The following is a 13,301-nucleotide window of genomic DNA, read 5'->3' as shown; positions in this document are numbered from 1 at the left end:
CGATCTGCGTGTCTGCAGACCAGTCTGTCTCAGCCATTTTGTTTCTGCGCCTCTTCGCCATGGCGGAGATGGACGACGGTGATGAGCCGGGTTTAGTGCACACTCACAGCGGTTCTTCTGGATCTAAATCGGGGGGAGACAAGATGTTCTCCCTCAAGAAGTGGAATGCGGTGGCCATGTGGAGCTGGGATGTGGAGTGCGACACTTGCGCTATTTGTCGGGTTCAAGTAATGGGTGAGTTTTTCTCTAGCTAACCGGCTAGCTCAAATAGCATTTGTTTACCTTTCTGGGATTCTTAGCTGGCTCTGGATTACCCCAGAAGGCCAAGAATAGGCAGATGACATTGCATGTATCCGACGAACCAACGAGTCGTTTCTAGCAAAATAACACGGTTGAAAATGAATGTCACACTGCTGCCTACATACAGCGTTTGTTAAAACCATAAGTGGTCACGTAAATGCTGACTCAAACGTTGAAAGTGTCTATAATGGCCAATTTTCAGACAAGCACGAGAATAGAACCTTCCGTGGCGAAAATAACGCTCGAAATAATGTATCGAACGTTCGAATGCGCTACATCGAATTTTAAACTCGCTTGTTTACATTTTTTATATAAAACAATAAAACGTATCCAACGTTTGCATTCAGGTGAGATGCTCGATTCTGAATCGAACACATTTAAATGACTAATTTGAATGCATCTATTAAATGCATTACAGAAACGTCTAAAGGCATCTGGCGTCCAATCAGTTGTGTAGTGTTTTCACAGTACTGTTAACCCAAGATTTAAGCACGTCTAAAGGAACGTTTCATAAGCACTTGTCATACGTGAAATGGTTAACCCTGCATCATTCTGCGCTAATTTACCTTGGTAGGGTACGCTTAACCTGGGGGTTAACAATTAACACTTGGCGTTCATAAGCTAACGTTTCACACTGTACGTTTTGCACTCTTAGCTTAAAGTTCTTGTTAGCATTTTTGCAGTGTCATTTTCATTGATTAGACAAATTGCAGTTTGCTACATGTTTACATGAAGGCTTCAAAGTCGTGCATCTTTTCCATCATATGTTCCACCCAGATGTTGAAACAACTGTTTATACCAAGCTCTGTGTTTCCACAATGGTCCAAAACACGTTGGACCATCTTCTTGATGTCTTCATGAGGCACAGGAATAGCTGCCAGCAGCTAAGCATCTAGCCCTGACATTCTAACACCATATTCTCATATACCGCAGTGTGGGTTGTGACTGCAAAAACCACTGCTAAACCCTTAACCCTGGCTAAAAAGTGATGCTAATACCACATCTGTGAATTGTACCTTTAGCCACTATACAGAGCAGGATTACAACCTTCGGGTGTTAAAGTTACTTACCCTCATGTCGTTCCAAACCTGCATGATGTTTTGAAGAATGCTGGTAATCAAAAAATTATTGACTTCCATAGTAAGCAACAAAGAAAAAGGGAAGTCAATGGTAGCATTCAACTATAAAACGTACAGACTGGCATGTCTTCTTATGAATACTCATGATTGAGACATGGAGATGTGATCTTGGTCATTGGGGGTTTTGAAATCACAGTTAAAGCAATAGTTCACCCAAAAATTGTCATCTTTTACTCACCTTCGAGTAGTTCCAAATCTGCCGAACTCAAAGGAAGATGTTTCGAAGAAAGTTTGTAAACCAGGCTGTTTTGGGTCGAAGTAGGAAAAAATACTGTTTGAAACTACTTGAGGGTAAATGATGACAGAACTTAAATTTTTGGGCGAACTACTCAAGTGTGGAAAAACCCTCATGACGCCCAAAATCACTGAAATAAATCATTGTTCAGAAGTGCTGCAGTGAATGTTCAAATCGAAGACATTAGAAGTACCAAGACAACTTACTCCTATTACCTATTAATGGGGGAAAGTGGAATGGAGTAGTCCTGTGTATGACTTTGGGTTTATCCTCTGGTTTAAGCCTAATCCTAGACAAAAATAGGGATGCATCGATCCGATACTCAGGATCGATATTGGGTTCATGTTCTGTGGATCGGGAATTAAAAAATCCGAATTTGTACGTATACTATTGTGTTGTTGTCGAGCCCCACAAAAAAATTATAAAGCACCATAAAGTTCTTGTGCACAAGTGTTCTGTAGCCGTTCCACAATGCAATGTGAGGTACAGATGGATATTTAAAGTCATTAAATTCAAGTGTACATATGGCGCTTTTCAATAGCATGATATGGCACGGTATTTTTTGTAAGTTTACCACCTCTGCTGAGGTTCCAAGCGTGCCTTACCGTTACCAAAACGTGATTTGTACACTGCTAAACACTAATAACGGGCGGAGAGAATCATCAATTTGGCATCGCACCGATTTAATACACTATACATCAGTATCTCTTCCCCTTTGACCTTTTCTATCGGGACTCTGAGGGCTCCGTGTTGTTTCAAGCGCATCATTCTCGCATTATAGTACTTTTTTGCGCAATGAAAGATTATTAATAGTCTTTCTTGTTCTGTTTTATCTACATCATGTTGCTGTCTTCATTATTGTGCAATATATAAAAAAGGATTTTAATTTTATAGTGCTTATAAATTAACTTTTTCAATAATGTATTTTACAATAATACAAAGAGCATCATGTACCATTTTACCAGATTTAGTCCTCCACTTAATCACTTTTATTAATAAAATAGAAATGTTTCAATAGATTTTATAAAGTCATTGTGCACCCATGATCTGTTGCTGCTGAATTAACCACTAAATTACTTAATAGTATTTCTGTGATACATTATGATTATACATTATGTATTTTTGTACATTTGTTACTTTTTATTAAAATGACATTGACTAATCTTAAAATATATCAGTGGCTTTTGTTTTGCCTCAAGATGCACACCAGTAATGTTTTGGGTTTTTTTGGCTTTTTGTTTGTTTAAGAACATTTGAGAAATGTCCTAATTGAACTATAGCCTAATCTTGGCATAGTCTAAGACCTGTTTGCAAAATAAATGACTTGAAATCTGTCCTGTGAAATAATTTTAAAATGTCATGATTTCAACTGATTTCTGCCCTAAATGAAGTAAAAAAAAACTTGGTATGTTTAAATTAATGTTGAATGTGTATTTTTTTGTTGTTGTTTATGTATTTCAGATGCATGCTTGAGATGTCAGGCTGAAAACAAACAAGAGGACTGTGTCGGTAAGTCAACAGTTAACATCACTGCTGGCATACTAATTGCCTGCCTAATTAATCAATTACATTTATCCCCTAATCAATCAATTACATAAATCCCCTAGAAGCAGATGGCTGTTTACTGTTTACTGTCGTTTCTGTTTGCACTAATATTTTTCACTTTATATCTCCCATTTTTAATATAAAGTATAATAAGTTATACGTTTGAGTCGGTTGCTTTTATCCGAAGCTACTTACATTGCACCTGTTAGGGTCAATCCAACGAAACCAAGCTGGGGTTAAGTACCTTGACCAAGTGCACGATCCGTAGTATTCATTTGCGTCACAAAATAAACCCTGCCTCCACAATGGTAGGTTAAATCAAAGGATAGTGTTACACTTAAAGAGAGTTCACCCAGAAATGAAAAATCTTTCATATGTTCACCTTCATGTTGTTGCAAAACCAATACGACTGTCTGTTTTTCCCCTTGTGGAACAGAAGTTTAGTTTTTTTCTGGCTCTGAAACATCACTGTCTCTCATTCTTTCTTTCTCTCTCTCTCAGTGGTATGGGGAGAGTGCAACCACTCCTTCCACAACTGCTGCATGTCCCTCTGGGTGAAGCAGAACAATAGATGCCCACTATGCCAACAGGACTGGGTGGTACAGAGGATTGGCAAGTGAGGATTCAAGCTTTGGACCCACATTTCCTCCGTCCACTTTGGCACTACTCTGCTTAGGGAGACCGGACTGATTATCAGAGCATCTCCAGCTGTTGAATGTGTAGGAATACCTGTGTGCATGTGTGTGACCGTCACAGCAAAACCAAGGATGTAGGCAGAAATCCAGGTGACAATGGTTAGCTTTACCGTTCTGTCACCCCATACAGCATTAAGAAGAACCAGCCAGAAGAGCTCTGGGATATGACGGATTCATTTGGGTGTTTGTGGCATCATGTTTGATTATAACTGAAGTTGTGCTGTGAATGTGTGTTTTTATGTGTGTTGGAAATAAAATCAATCCTCAATGTTTTACAGGTGTTTGTTTGCAGATTATTTTAAAGTAATTACAGGTGAAAATTTGCACCACACACACACGCAGAGAGAGAGATTAAAGTTTTTTTTTTTTTTTGGCGTACAAATCTCTTAAAAAAAGAAAAAGCCCTCAAAGCAAAGATATGATAGGATTAGTTTACTTGAAATTAAGATTCTGTCATTAAATTTAACTATTAAGATGATTTCTAGGCATATTTTACAAGAAATACAAAGTACAAGAAATAATCTGTGGAGGAAAAAAAAAGTTGTATAGACATTTCCATGGATTTTCTGAAGTGAACAGATGTCTGTGTCTTGTTAAAACCAAGAAAAAATCTTAAGACATCGTTTAAGGGCGCTCATATTCACGTCTGACTGTATTCTGGTACATAACACCCACTTGTCACAGTCTGACAGTTACTGATGCATATAATCAAGGTGTTCCTATATCATTTTAATATAGTCCATACTGAATCTGTACCTATATTGTATTTCTTGGTGTTTATCTGCAAGTTGAGAATATTTGATTTTTAATGTTGATGCACAAGCAGACACGTTACTCTACAGAACTATTTTCAGCGTTTGAATTATCATTACTCAATTTTCTAAGCAGTTTATAAGAAGAAAATAATAAAAAAAAACAATGTCTCAAATCTTGACATCTTAATAAATGCTAATGCAGTATCATTATAGGATAATGATGTCAACTGTCTGCCAGACAGCCTTCTCTGAAACATTTCTGTCCTTTGGGCTAAGTTTGCTTGAATGCAGCCAAGAGAACAGATTTTGCCCTAATGTTTACACCTAATGAAGACTTATTCTCACTTTAGTCTCATTCCATGTGCTCTAAATCTACTTTTGTAAGCTCCTTGTAAGTCTTCAGACTCTCAAAGAACTGAAAACAACCTATCAGCTTGTAACATCAAGCATTAAACTGATTAAGTAAAGCCTCGCTGCTATGGCTCAAACCTGTGGTTCGCAATTTGATCAGACCGCTAAAAGAATTAAGCTTTAAACCAGCGCTATTACTTTTCAAAGTAATTTGAAATATTTTCACCTGGCAGACAATGAAGTGGGCATCAAGGTCATTTCACGCTGGCTGACTTGGTGAACTGGCTATAACATTGAAGGAAGATCTGAGCTATATCTCGGGATTAGAATGTCCTTTTTTGCTTGCATGCCAGAACGCAGAACAGCAACAGCCTTTATCATTAAAGAGGCACAGTTTTCCCAAGGAAGCACAATAACTGGCATTTACATAAAACTAGTCTAATATCGTACTGTTTATTTCCTTGAGCTGAAGTTGATAGTAGAAGACTGAGCATGTTAATTGCATTGTCTATACCTTAGCATTGTGGCTAATCATAGTCCAAAGCTTCTTAAGTAAGGAACGGCATAAGTTCCTTTCCGTGAGCAGTATCCACGAATTAGCATACAAAGACACTTACTTAAGAGAAAATCCCTATTGAGGTATTTAATTCTTCCTGAGCAATTTACGTGAGTGGAACAGGGAAGACTCAGACTTGAGGCTCTGAAGCCTCGTTGATTTCGACTCATCAGAATATCAGAGGTTGACTGCATCTCTTTATTTCTTATTCATTGTTACCATTGTTGACCCTTCGCCACAGTCATGTGTGACATGGGTGGACTGGACAACCTGGTGGCCAACACAGCCTACCTAAAAGCACAGAGTCTAGATGACAAAGAAATGAGGAAACGAAGGCGTAGCCTTATACTTCCCCAACTTGAGAATTGTACAGAGGCACTTGCAACTATTCCCAAGGACTTTGAGGACATCTGTGAGCAGCAGCCCATTGGGAAAACATGCTTCCGACGGTTCCTTTTAGCCTCCAGTCCAGAATACCTAGCCGCTGCAGAGTTTCTGGATGAGTTGAATGACTGGAATTTGGCAGAGGCTGGTGCTAAAGACAAAGCCAGGCAGAATATCATTAACAAATTCTGCAAAGCTGACTCCAAGAGTTTCATGGCTTATTTGACAGAGGACTTGGCGGAAAAATGTAAAGTTGTCTCTGAGAAGGACTTTGAGGAGGTAATGATGGGACAGGTTAAGGAAGCCACACAAGAGTTCCTGAGAAGAAAACCTTTCACTGAGTTTCAGACCAGCCCGTTCTTTGATAGATTTGTGCAATGGAAGCAATTCGAGAAGCAGCCCATCTCTGATAAATATTTCTATGAGTTCAGAACTTTGGGAAAAGGAGGATTTGGAGAGGTGAGTATTTGCACCTCATCTTCAGAGGAAGCCTATTTAAAGAGAAAGAGAAAAGTTGTTATTTTAGTTGTCTCTGAATTTTGTTCAACTATAGTTACTTCATGTCTTTAGGTTTGTTTTGGTTTTGTTACTTGCTTCCTGTAATCATTTTGTGAAGGCAAACAACATTTTTGGTGCACTAACACTAACTAACGTGTTGCACAGAAAAAGTGTTGTTTTGTTGTCCTGTTATACATGTTGCAAAAACTCTTATACCACTGCGTACAGTATTGCTCCATATTGAACAGCATATTACAGAAGAAATGTATGGCTTTGTACAAAACGTGTAATTCTCCCCAAATCTAGCCCATCTTTTCATTCCAAAACAGTAATGTTCCTCTTCTGAATTTTATCTGAATTTCTTTGTAGGTGTGTGCTGTTCAGGTCAAGCACACGGGCCACATGTATGCCTGCAAAAAGCTGGACAAGAAACGTCTGAAGAAAAAAGGAGGTGAAAAGATGGCTCTGCTAGAGAAAATAATCTTGGAGAAGGTGAACAGCCTGTTTCTGGTGAACTTGGCCTACGCGTTTGACACGATAACCCACCTGTGTCTGGTCATGACTCTGATGAATGGAGGAGATCTGAGGTACCACATCTTCCACACTGGGGAGATTGGCATTGAGATGGAGCGCATCATTCACTACACAGCTCAAATCATCACTGGTATCCTGCACCTACATGCCATGGATATTGTGTACCGGGACATGAAGCCAGAGAATGTCCTACTGGACAGTCAAGGCCAGTGCAGGTTGTCAGACTTGGGTCTTGCTGTGGAGCTACCAAACGGCAAAACCATCACTCAAAAGGTAAGAACAATAACTCTGGGGGTAACGCATAAGTAACTCGAGTTACATAATAAGATTACTTTTTTCAAGTAACTGGTAAAGTAACGCATTACTTTTTAATTTACAAGAAAATATGAGTTAATTTTTCAAAAACAAAATTCCCATTTATTGACTGACAAGTCTCTTGTCCCCATGTTGGAAGAAAATTGGAAGTGCAGGGGTGTTTTGCACTCTGTTTGAATACAGTTTAGTTCTAGATTTAGTTCTAATTCAACACACTCACAAAAAACAGATTTAGTATTCATCGAAATGAATTAAAACAAAAAATTACACAAACCTACAATCATTAAACATGCTATTCAAATGTCTAATCCCATTTTATTAACCAGTCTTTGCTGTTGACCTTTGATGATCCAGTTTCAAAAAGGTATGAATAACTAACAATTGTGGGCTGGTCAATTAAAACTTTGAAGTCTGAACCCAATAGATATTCAATATGTGGTAAATATTCAAGGTAACTGCTCAACACCCCGTGTCCCAAAAAGTTAAAATATTAGCCTAAATGTGAGGGTAAAGCCTCACTCTGAAATGTTGTTTATTAATACCTCTTGACACTTATGCTAACCCTAAAGCAGGTATAGCTAACCCTAGCCTCCTTCATTGGGGTTGTGACCAAAAGTGTACTTTTATGAATAGTTAATTATTTTGCAACCTCAAAAAGAGTACATCCGATATACTATTAATATATCTGGACGTACTACATTCACAACATTCAATACTATTTTGCATTTCGCATTTAACTACATATAAGCTTTGTATTTTTGTATTTTCAAAATACAAAAATACTTTTTACCAATCAACCTCCTTATTAGATTGCGATTTCCAAATTAAATAAGTAGAAAAAAAATTTAAATACAAAAATACTAATGTTAAATGTACAAATGTAAATGTAATACAAAATAGTTTTTAAATAGAATTAATGTATTTGAAATACTGCCCATCCCTGACTACGTTGTCATTGTCACATGACCTACCAGATTCAGTTGTTTTTTACGTCACTGCCATTCACAAGGCCTCATGGGATAGTAAAATGTCATCTTATTCAGGTACCTTTTGCCTATTTTGTGAATTAAAAAACCTTCCATATAGTAGGCAAGTATATGATTTCAGATGCAGCCGTAGACTTCAGTCTAACCCTGCTTTAACGCACCTGCCATTTTCAAGTATCCTTTGAGACATATACTAGCTGTTTCAGGTTTGTTTGTTCGGAGTTGGACTTGGAGCTGAGATCTTCTGGATGCTAGCGCTCCAGGAAATGGGTCAGCCACTCCTGGCCTGAATGTTTCCCAATCCTGCTCTTAGCGGCAGTCAAGTGTAGCTCCGAGCAGAGTTTGAACTAACATCAACTGGCATGCAAAGCGGGCAACTCTAATAAGGATGTTGAAGACCTCTTTAGGTCAACGAAGTGAGGTTTACCTGCACAGCTACTAACATCTGGCCTCAGTTATACCAGCAGTAAACATTTTAAAGGTTTCCTTTATTTGATCCATCTATTAGGTCTCTGCCAATGAGCTGATGAGTTAAATCAGGTGTTTAATTTGAAACAGTTTAAAAAATGTGTAGGTTGTGTCCGAAATCACATACTCCACATCAAGCAAACTGGGGCCATATGTATAAAGCCACTCAGAGTAAAAGTTTAGTCTTAAGTGTGTCAGAATTCTAAGAATGACATAATTTTACTATACTATACATAAGAATGAGTGATTCATAAACATTCCTAAGTTGAAAGACTAGGTCTCAGCTCCTTAATTGTTTAAGAGAGCTGAAGAGGTCTCCTAACCTAGTTAAGAGTAACAAGAGATAAACACTTTCCAGCAAAAATACGATGTATTGTAGTTATATGATGATATGAAGTTGATAAAATGATAAAAAGTTGATCATTATTATATTGAATTTTTTTTTTTTTTTTTTTTTTGTAACCAACAAAGTGCCAAATTGAATAACTTCTTATAATTCTTAAATCAATGCTCTAACTGCAGAAACGAAAGTAGTAATCAAATGTTTTGGCTCGAAAATTGGAAAAATGCCATTTTCCACCAGAAACAACGCACCAACGGTGACACAGTGAAATAGGCACTAATCCCACCAAACACAAAAGTTATATTTGGAGGGGTTTTTATGACATTTCACATAAACCATCAATATGAAGTGGAAAAAACACAAGTGTTGCCAAATGCTTTCCACTGAATGGAGCTAACACATTTGTTAAATGTTGCTAGATTGCATCATAATGGCATGTTAACTGATCTATATAATTATAAATATACATTGGTTGAAGAGTCTCTTACAAAATTGTCAACACTGGCATTGACTACAACATAATCAGGTTTTAAAATTTTGTAGGTCCTCTTTTAAATATAAAACAGTTTCAAGGCATCAGTAATAATTTGTGATCATTTAGCATTTGAAAAAATATATAAATATATATAAAATATATAAATAAATAAATATTTAAAATTGAATTATTTTACTATAGTTTCATTAAATGATAGGTGTTGTGCTGCTGTGACTTTACATGAGCAGGCTCACACTTGGCTGTTTAAGAGGTTGAGGGCAGCCATTTTGGAACAGCATGCCCTTCTTCAAAAGAATGTGCCTCAAAGGGTTTGACTTGAGTCCCTAGAGACACATACTGGTGAAATGGGAAGCGATTGTTTTTGTGTGCCTGGCTTGTCTGGGCAGTCTCTTCTGAAATGGATTTTAGTGAGGATGATGAAAAGGTCAAAGAGTTTGTACCGTGGTATGTGTCTTTAAATATGCTTTTTCAGGTGGCTTCAAGAAGGCTGAATGATTTTTCTCATAACCCCTCATGTTGTCTTTTCCATCGTAGGCTGGCACCAAAGGGTACATGGCGCCAGAGATCCTGAAGCAGGAACCGTATCGTACATCAGTGGACTGGTGGGCCTTGGGCTGCAGCATCTATGAGATGGTGGCCGGCCGTCTGCCTTTTAGAGGTCACAAAGAGAAGGTCACTAAAGAAGAGATAGTAAGAAGAACTCTAGAAGACGAGTGCAAATTTGAAAACAAAAATTTTGACACCCCCTCAAAGGACATCATCTGTCTTTTTCTGAAAAAGAACTCCGAAGACCGCCTTGGCTGCAAGTAAGTGGCAGCGTTTTTGTGTTTCATGGCAAGAGGACACGCTGTTTCCACTCCAGGTCATTATTAGGACGTGGTCAGTCCAACTCTGCCCTCTGCATGCCAACATAGGAACAGAAGCTTTACTCTGTCAGCAAAATCGAGCCAGTGTGGCAGCAAATCGAAGAAACAGACCGTTTTTGTCAGCCTTTCTGACTGAGAGCACTGGCAGTGGGTTTGGAGCCTGAGCACTGGGTTTGGATGGAGCAAAGAATGAATGTAAAAACATAATATCTTTGGGTCTTTCATTATGCGGGTGAAGACACCAACAGATTCAATACCAGCTTCATTGCTCATAGGTTTAAATTACACATTAACGTATAATACTGTTCTCAAAGTCAGTTGCTGAAACCATTTTAACTCATTAAAAAAAAATTTGAATCCTATTAAAGGAAAAATTTCCCCCAAAAGTGAAAATTCTGTCATTATTCACCCTTATGTCAATCCAAACCCGTGTGCTGTTATTTTTTCCAAGATACACAGAAGGAGAATTTTTTAAGATTTTTTGCAGCTTCTGTCACATTTGTCATAAGTCAATCACCATAAGTATTGACTTATGCTCTTTCAGCTTTTATTTATCTTTTTCATAGTTTTTTTATGAGGAAACTGAATAAAAAAAATATTGACTGTTCACTGACAGTCTTTGGCTCGCAAGTCTAGTACTGTGCTGAAGGCCCATTAGGTTTGATGTCAAGGCATTTAGTCACAAGACCTGCAAAAAACACTGATATTTGCTATTATCAATGTCCAATCTGCAGGAATGGTGCATTTGATTTACAACCTGTAAAATTTTGGACGCTCTCTATAAATAAGGAAATAAATTTTGCATCATTTAATAGAAACATTTGATTCTTTTAACTGTAAGTAAATGTCATGCAGTAACCATACCTGTGTTTAACCAGAACAGTTTGTTTGTTTGTTTTTTGCACTTAGGGATGACCCTCGAAAACACGAGTTCTTCAAATCCATCAACATCCCTCGATTAGAGGCAGGACTTATTGCACCTCCATGGGTGCCCAAACCCAATGTTGTGTATGCTAAAGACACGGGTGACATTCGGGACTTCTCTGAGGTTAAAGGGATTGAATTTGATGCCAACGATGAGAAGTTTTTTAAGGAATTCAGCACAGGAGCAGTGTCAATTCCATGGCAACAGGAGATGATTGACAGCGGACTCTTTGATGAGCTTAATGACCCAAACAGGAAGAAAGTGGGACTCGATGATGACGATGATGAGCAAAAATCCAAATCTTGCACTCTTCTGTGACAGAACAAGAACCTTGCGCAAAAAAACAATAATTTTTTTACATTTTATTTTATATTATTATTATTATTTATTTACTTGTGTGTTATTTTGTCTTTTTTTTTAGATTTAAAAAAAGTAATGATCTTATAGTGACTGCACTTGGATGGTTTGTTGCTAAAAAATAATATTATTTTAGCATTCGTTTATTTTAATACTAAGTGATTTTAATGAGCATTTATACAAAAGATTATGAAAAAAATAGTAATCTGTACTGTTGATGGTTGATGCATGGCTGATGCCCTAATCAGTCATATCAGATTTTAAAAGACATGTTATTTATTTTTTTTATTAATGTACATTTTTCAGTTACATTTCCCTGTCATTGTTATACTGGTAATATAATTTATAATGAAAAAAACATGTTGATAGTTTTCTCTATGCGCTATTATTTATTTGTTTTTCTCTGATCATATGCAGAAAAAGTGAAACACCCTGAAAACAGTAAATATTAAGGTCTTTAATGGCTGCATAAATGCCCAACAAAATTAACATTTTATTATAATTTAATTACCCTCATCTTGTTCTAAAACTCTAAGAATTTCTTTCTTCTGTTGGAAAGAAAAAGAACTACCCTTGACTTCCATATTGAGGAACAACATAAGGGAGAGTTTTGTGTGAACTATCCCTTTAGATGCTTTGTTAGTTGTAATAAGGTCGCTTCAATAATAAAGCAACCATTAAAACAACATTGCAAAATCCACTGACTACTATATATGACCAGCAGAGGTCACTGCTCACAATGAGATTTGCGCGGGAAGACGTCTTTATGAATAATGGCGCTGATAAACCCAACCACGCCGAAGAAAGTTTATCCTTTTCAAAGGACTAACATTTTTTACGTGAGCCCCTAAATATTTTAGCCGTGCTCATAACTAGATTATCTCAAATCCTGTTCTTGTCACGGGGGGATTATTAATGAAATACGATGAAGGAAGGGGTCAGGCGCGACATGGGAAAGAGGGGCTTGCGGTTTTGGACAGGCTGCAGATATTTGCCCTTCTCCTCCGCGTTCCAGGATGACACCTCAGCTGTGTGATAAACAAGCTCTCCCGAGGCGGGCGGAAATCTCTGGGTGCGGCTCGGCCGGTCAGGCACGGTCTGCCGGAGCTCTCAGACCCGCTGTGCTGCGCCACGTGCTCCAGTATTTCGTCCACGGCTAGCGACTAAAATAGCCAGTGGTTTCATTAAGAAAACAAGCCCCGTCTGTTTGTATTATGTGCAAAGGTTGACGTTATTAAACGTGAATATTTTTATGCTGCTTCGCTCCTCATCATCCCACAGACCGTTCCGTTCTTGGAACGTTTTCGCCTGAAAGTGTCTGGGTCTCTTTTAGACCGTTTTAAAGGACGATTTGTCTTAAAGTGAGCGGATTTCTGAAATGGAAAATGGGAATATTTTCTATTTCAGCGGTCAAAATATCACAGAAAAAAAATCACTTGTTATTAACTGTAAATTAAAAACCGAGACAGTTTTGTAGGCTGTGGCTTTGTTTTTAAATTACCTTTTTAACTTGTGTTATTTTAACTTTTGGAAATGCATCAGTGCTAACCCCA

General features: G+C 37.7%; 2 protein-coding genes across 2 annotated transcripts; both read left to right on the top strand.

Moving 5' to 3' along the window:
- The first annotated feature begins 22 nt into the window (after positions 1–22).
- rnf7 (ring finger protein 7) lies at positions 23–4,189 on the top strand. Its single transcript, XM_043265136.1, has 3 exons — positions 23–234; positions 3,136–3,183; positions 3,721–4,189. The coding sequence occupies exons 1-3, from the start codon at positions 60–62 to the stop codon at positions 3,837–3,839; spliced, it is 342 nt and encodes a 113-aa protein (XP_043121071.1). The 5' UTR covers positions 23–59; the 3' UTR covers positions 3,840–4,189.
- A 1,630-nt stretch (positions 4,190–5,819) lies between these two features.
- grk7b (G protein-coupled receptor kinase 7b) lies at positions 5,820–12,174 on the top strand. The gene is made up of 4 exons (XM_043216490.1): positions 5,820–6,419; positions 6,828–7,265; positions 10,135–10,406; positions 11,376–12,174. The coding sequence occupies exons 1-4, from the start codon at positions 5,820–5,822 to the stop codon at positions 11,707–11,709; spliced, it is 1,644 nt and encodes a 547-aa protein (XP_043072425.1). The 3' UTR covers positions 11,710–12,174.
- Positions 12,175–13,301: the final 1,127 nt, after the last annotated feature.

The sequence above is a fragment of the Puntigrus tetrazona genome, chromosome 18, assembly GCF_018831695.1.
Source record: "Puntigrus tetrazona isolate hp1 chromosome 18, ASM1883169v1, whole genome shotgun sequence".
NCBI lineage: Eukaryota > Metazoa > Chordata > Actinopteri > Cypriniformes > Cyprinidae > Puntigrus > Puntigrus tetrazona.
The sequence above is the reverse complement of the archived record's forward strand: the minus strand, read 5'-3'. Positions and strand labels throughout refer to the sequence as shown.

What these genes read in the sequence shown, in the direction of transcription:
- rnf7 (XM_043265136.1), top strand. Translation starts at nt 60, where the DNA reads ATGGCGGAGATGGACGACGGTGATGAGCCGGGTTTAGTGCACACTCAC. An exon ending in TTGTCGGGTTCAAGTAATGG is followed by an intron (nt 235 to 3,135) that starts GTGAGTTTTTCT and finishes TATGTATTTCAG; the next exon opens with ATGCATGCTTGAGATGTCAG. An exon ending in CAAACAAGAGGACTGTGTCG is followed by an intron (nt 3,184 to 3,720) that starts GTAAGTCAACAG and finishes TCTCTCTCTCAG; the next exon opens with TGGTATGGGGAGAGTGCAAC.
- grk7b (XM_043216490.1), top strand. Translation starts at nt 5,820, where the DNA reads ATGTGTGACATGGGTGGACTGGACAACCTGGTGGCCAACACAGCCTAC. An exon ending in GCAAAACCATCACTCAAAAG is followed by an intron (nt 7,266 to 10,134) that starts GTAAGAACAATA and finishes TTTCCATCGTAG; the next exon opens with GCTGGCACCAAAGGGTACAT. An exon ending in GAAGACCGCCTTGGCTGCAA is followed by an intron (nt 10,407 to 11,375) that starts GTAAGTGGCAGC and finishes TTTTGCACTTAG; the next exon opens with GGATGACCCTCGAAAACACG.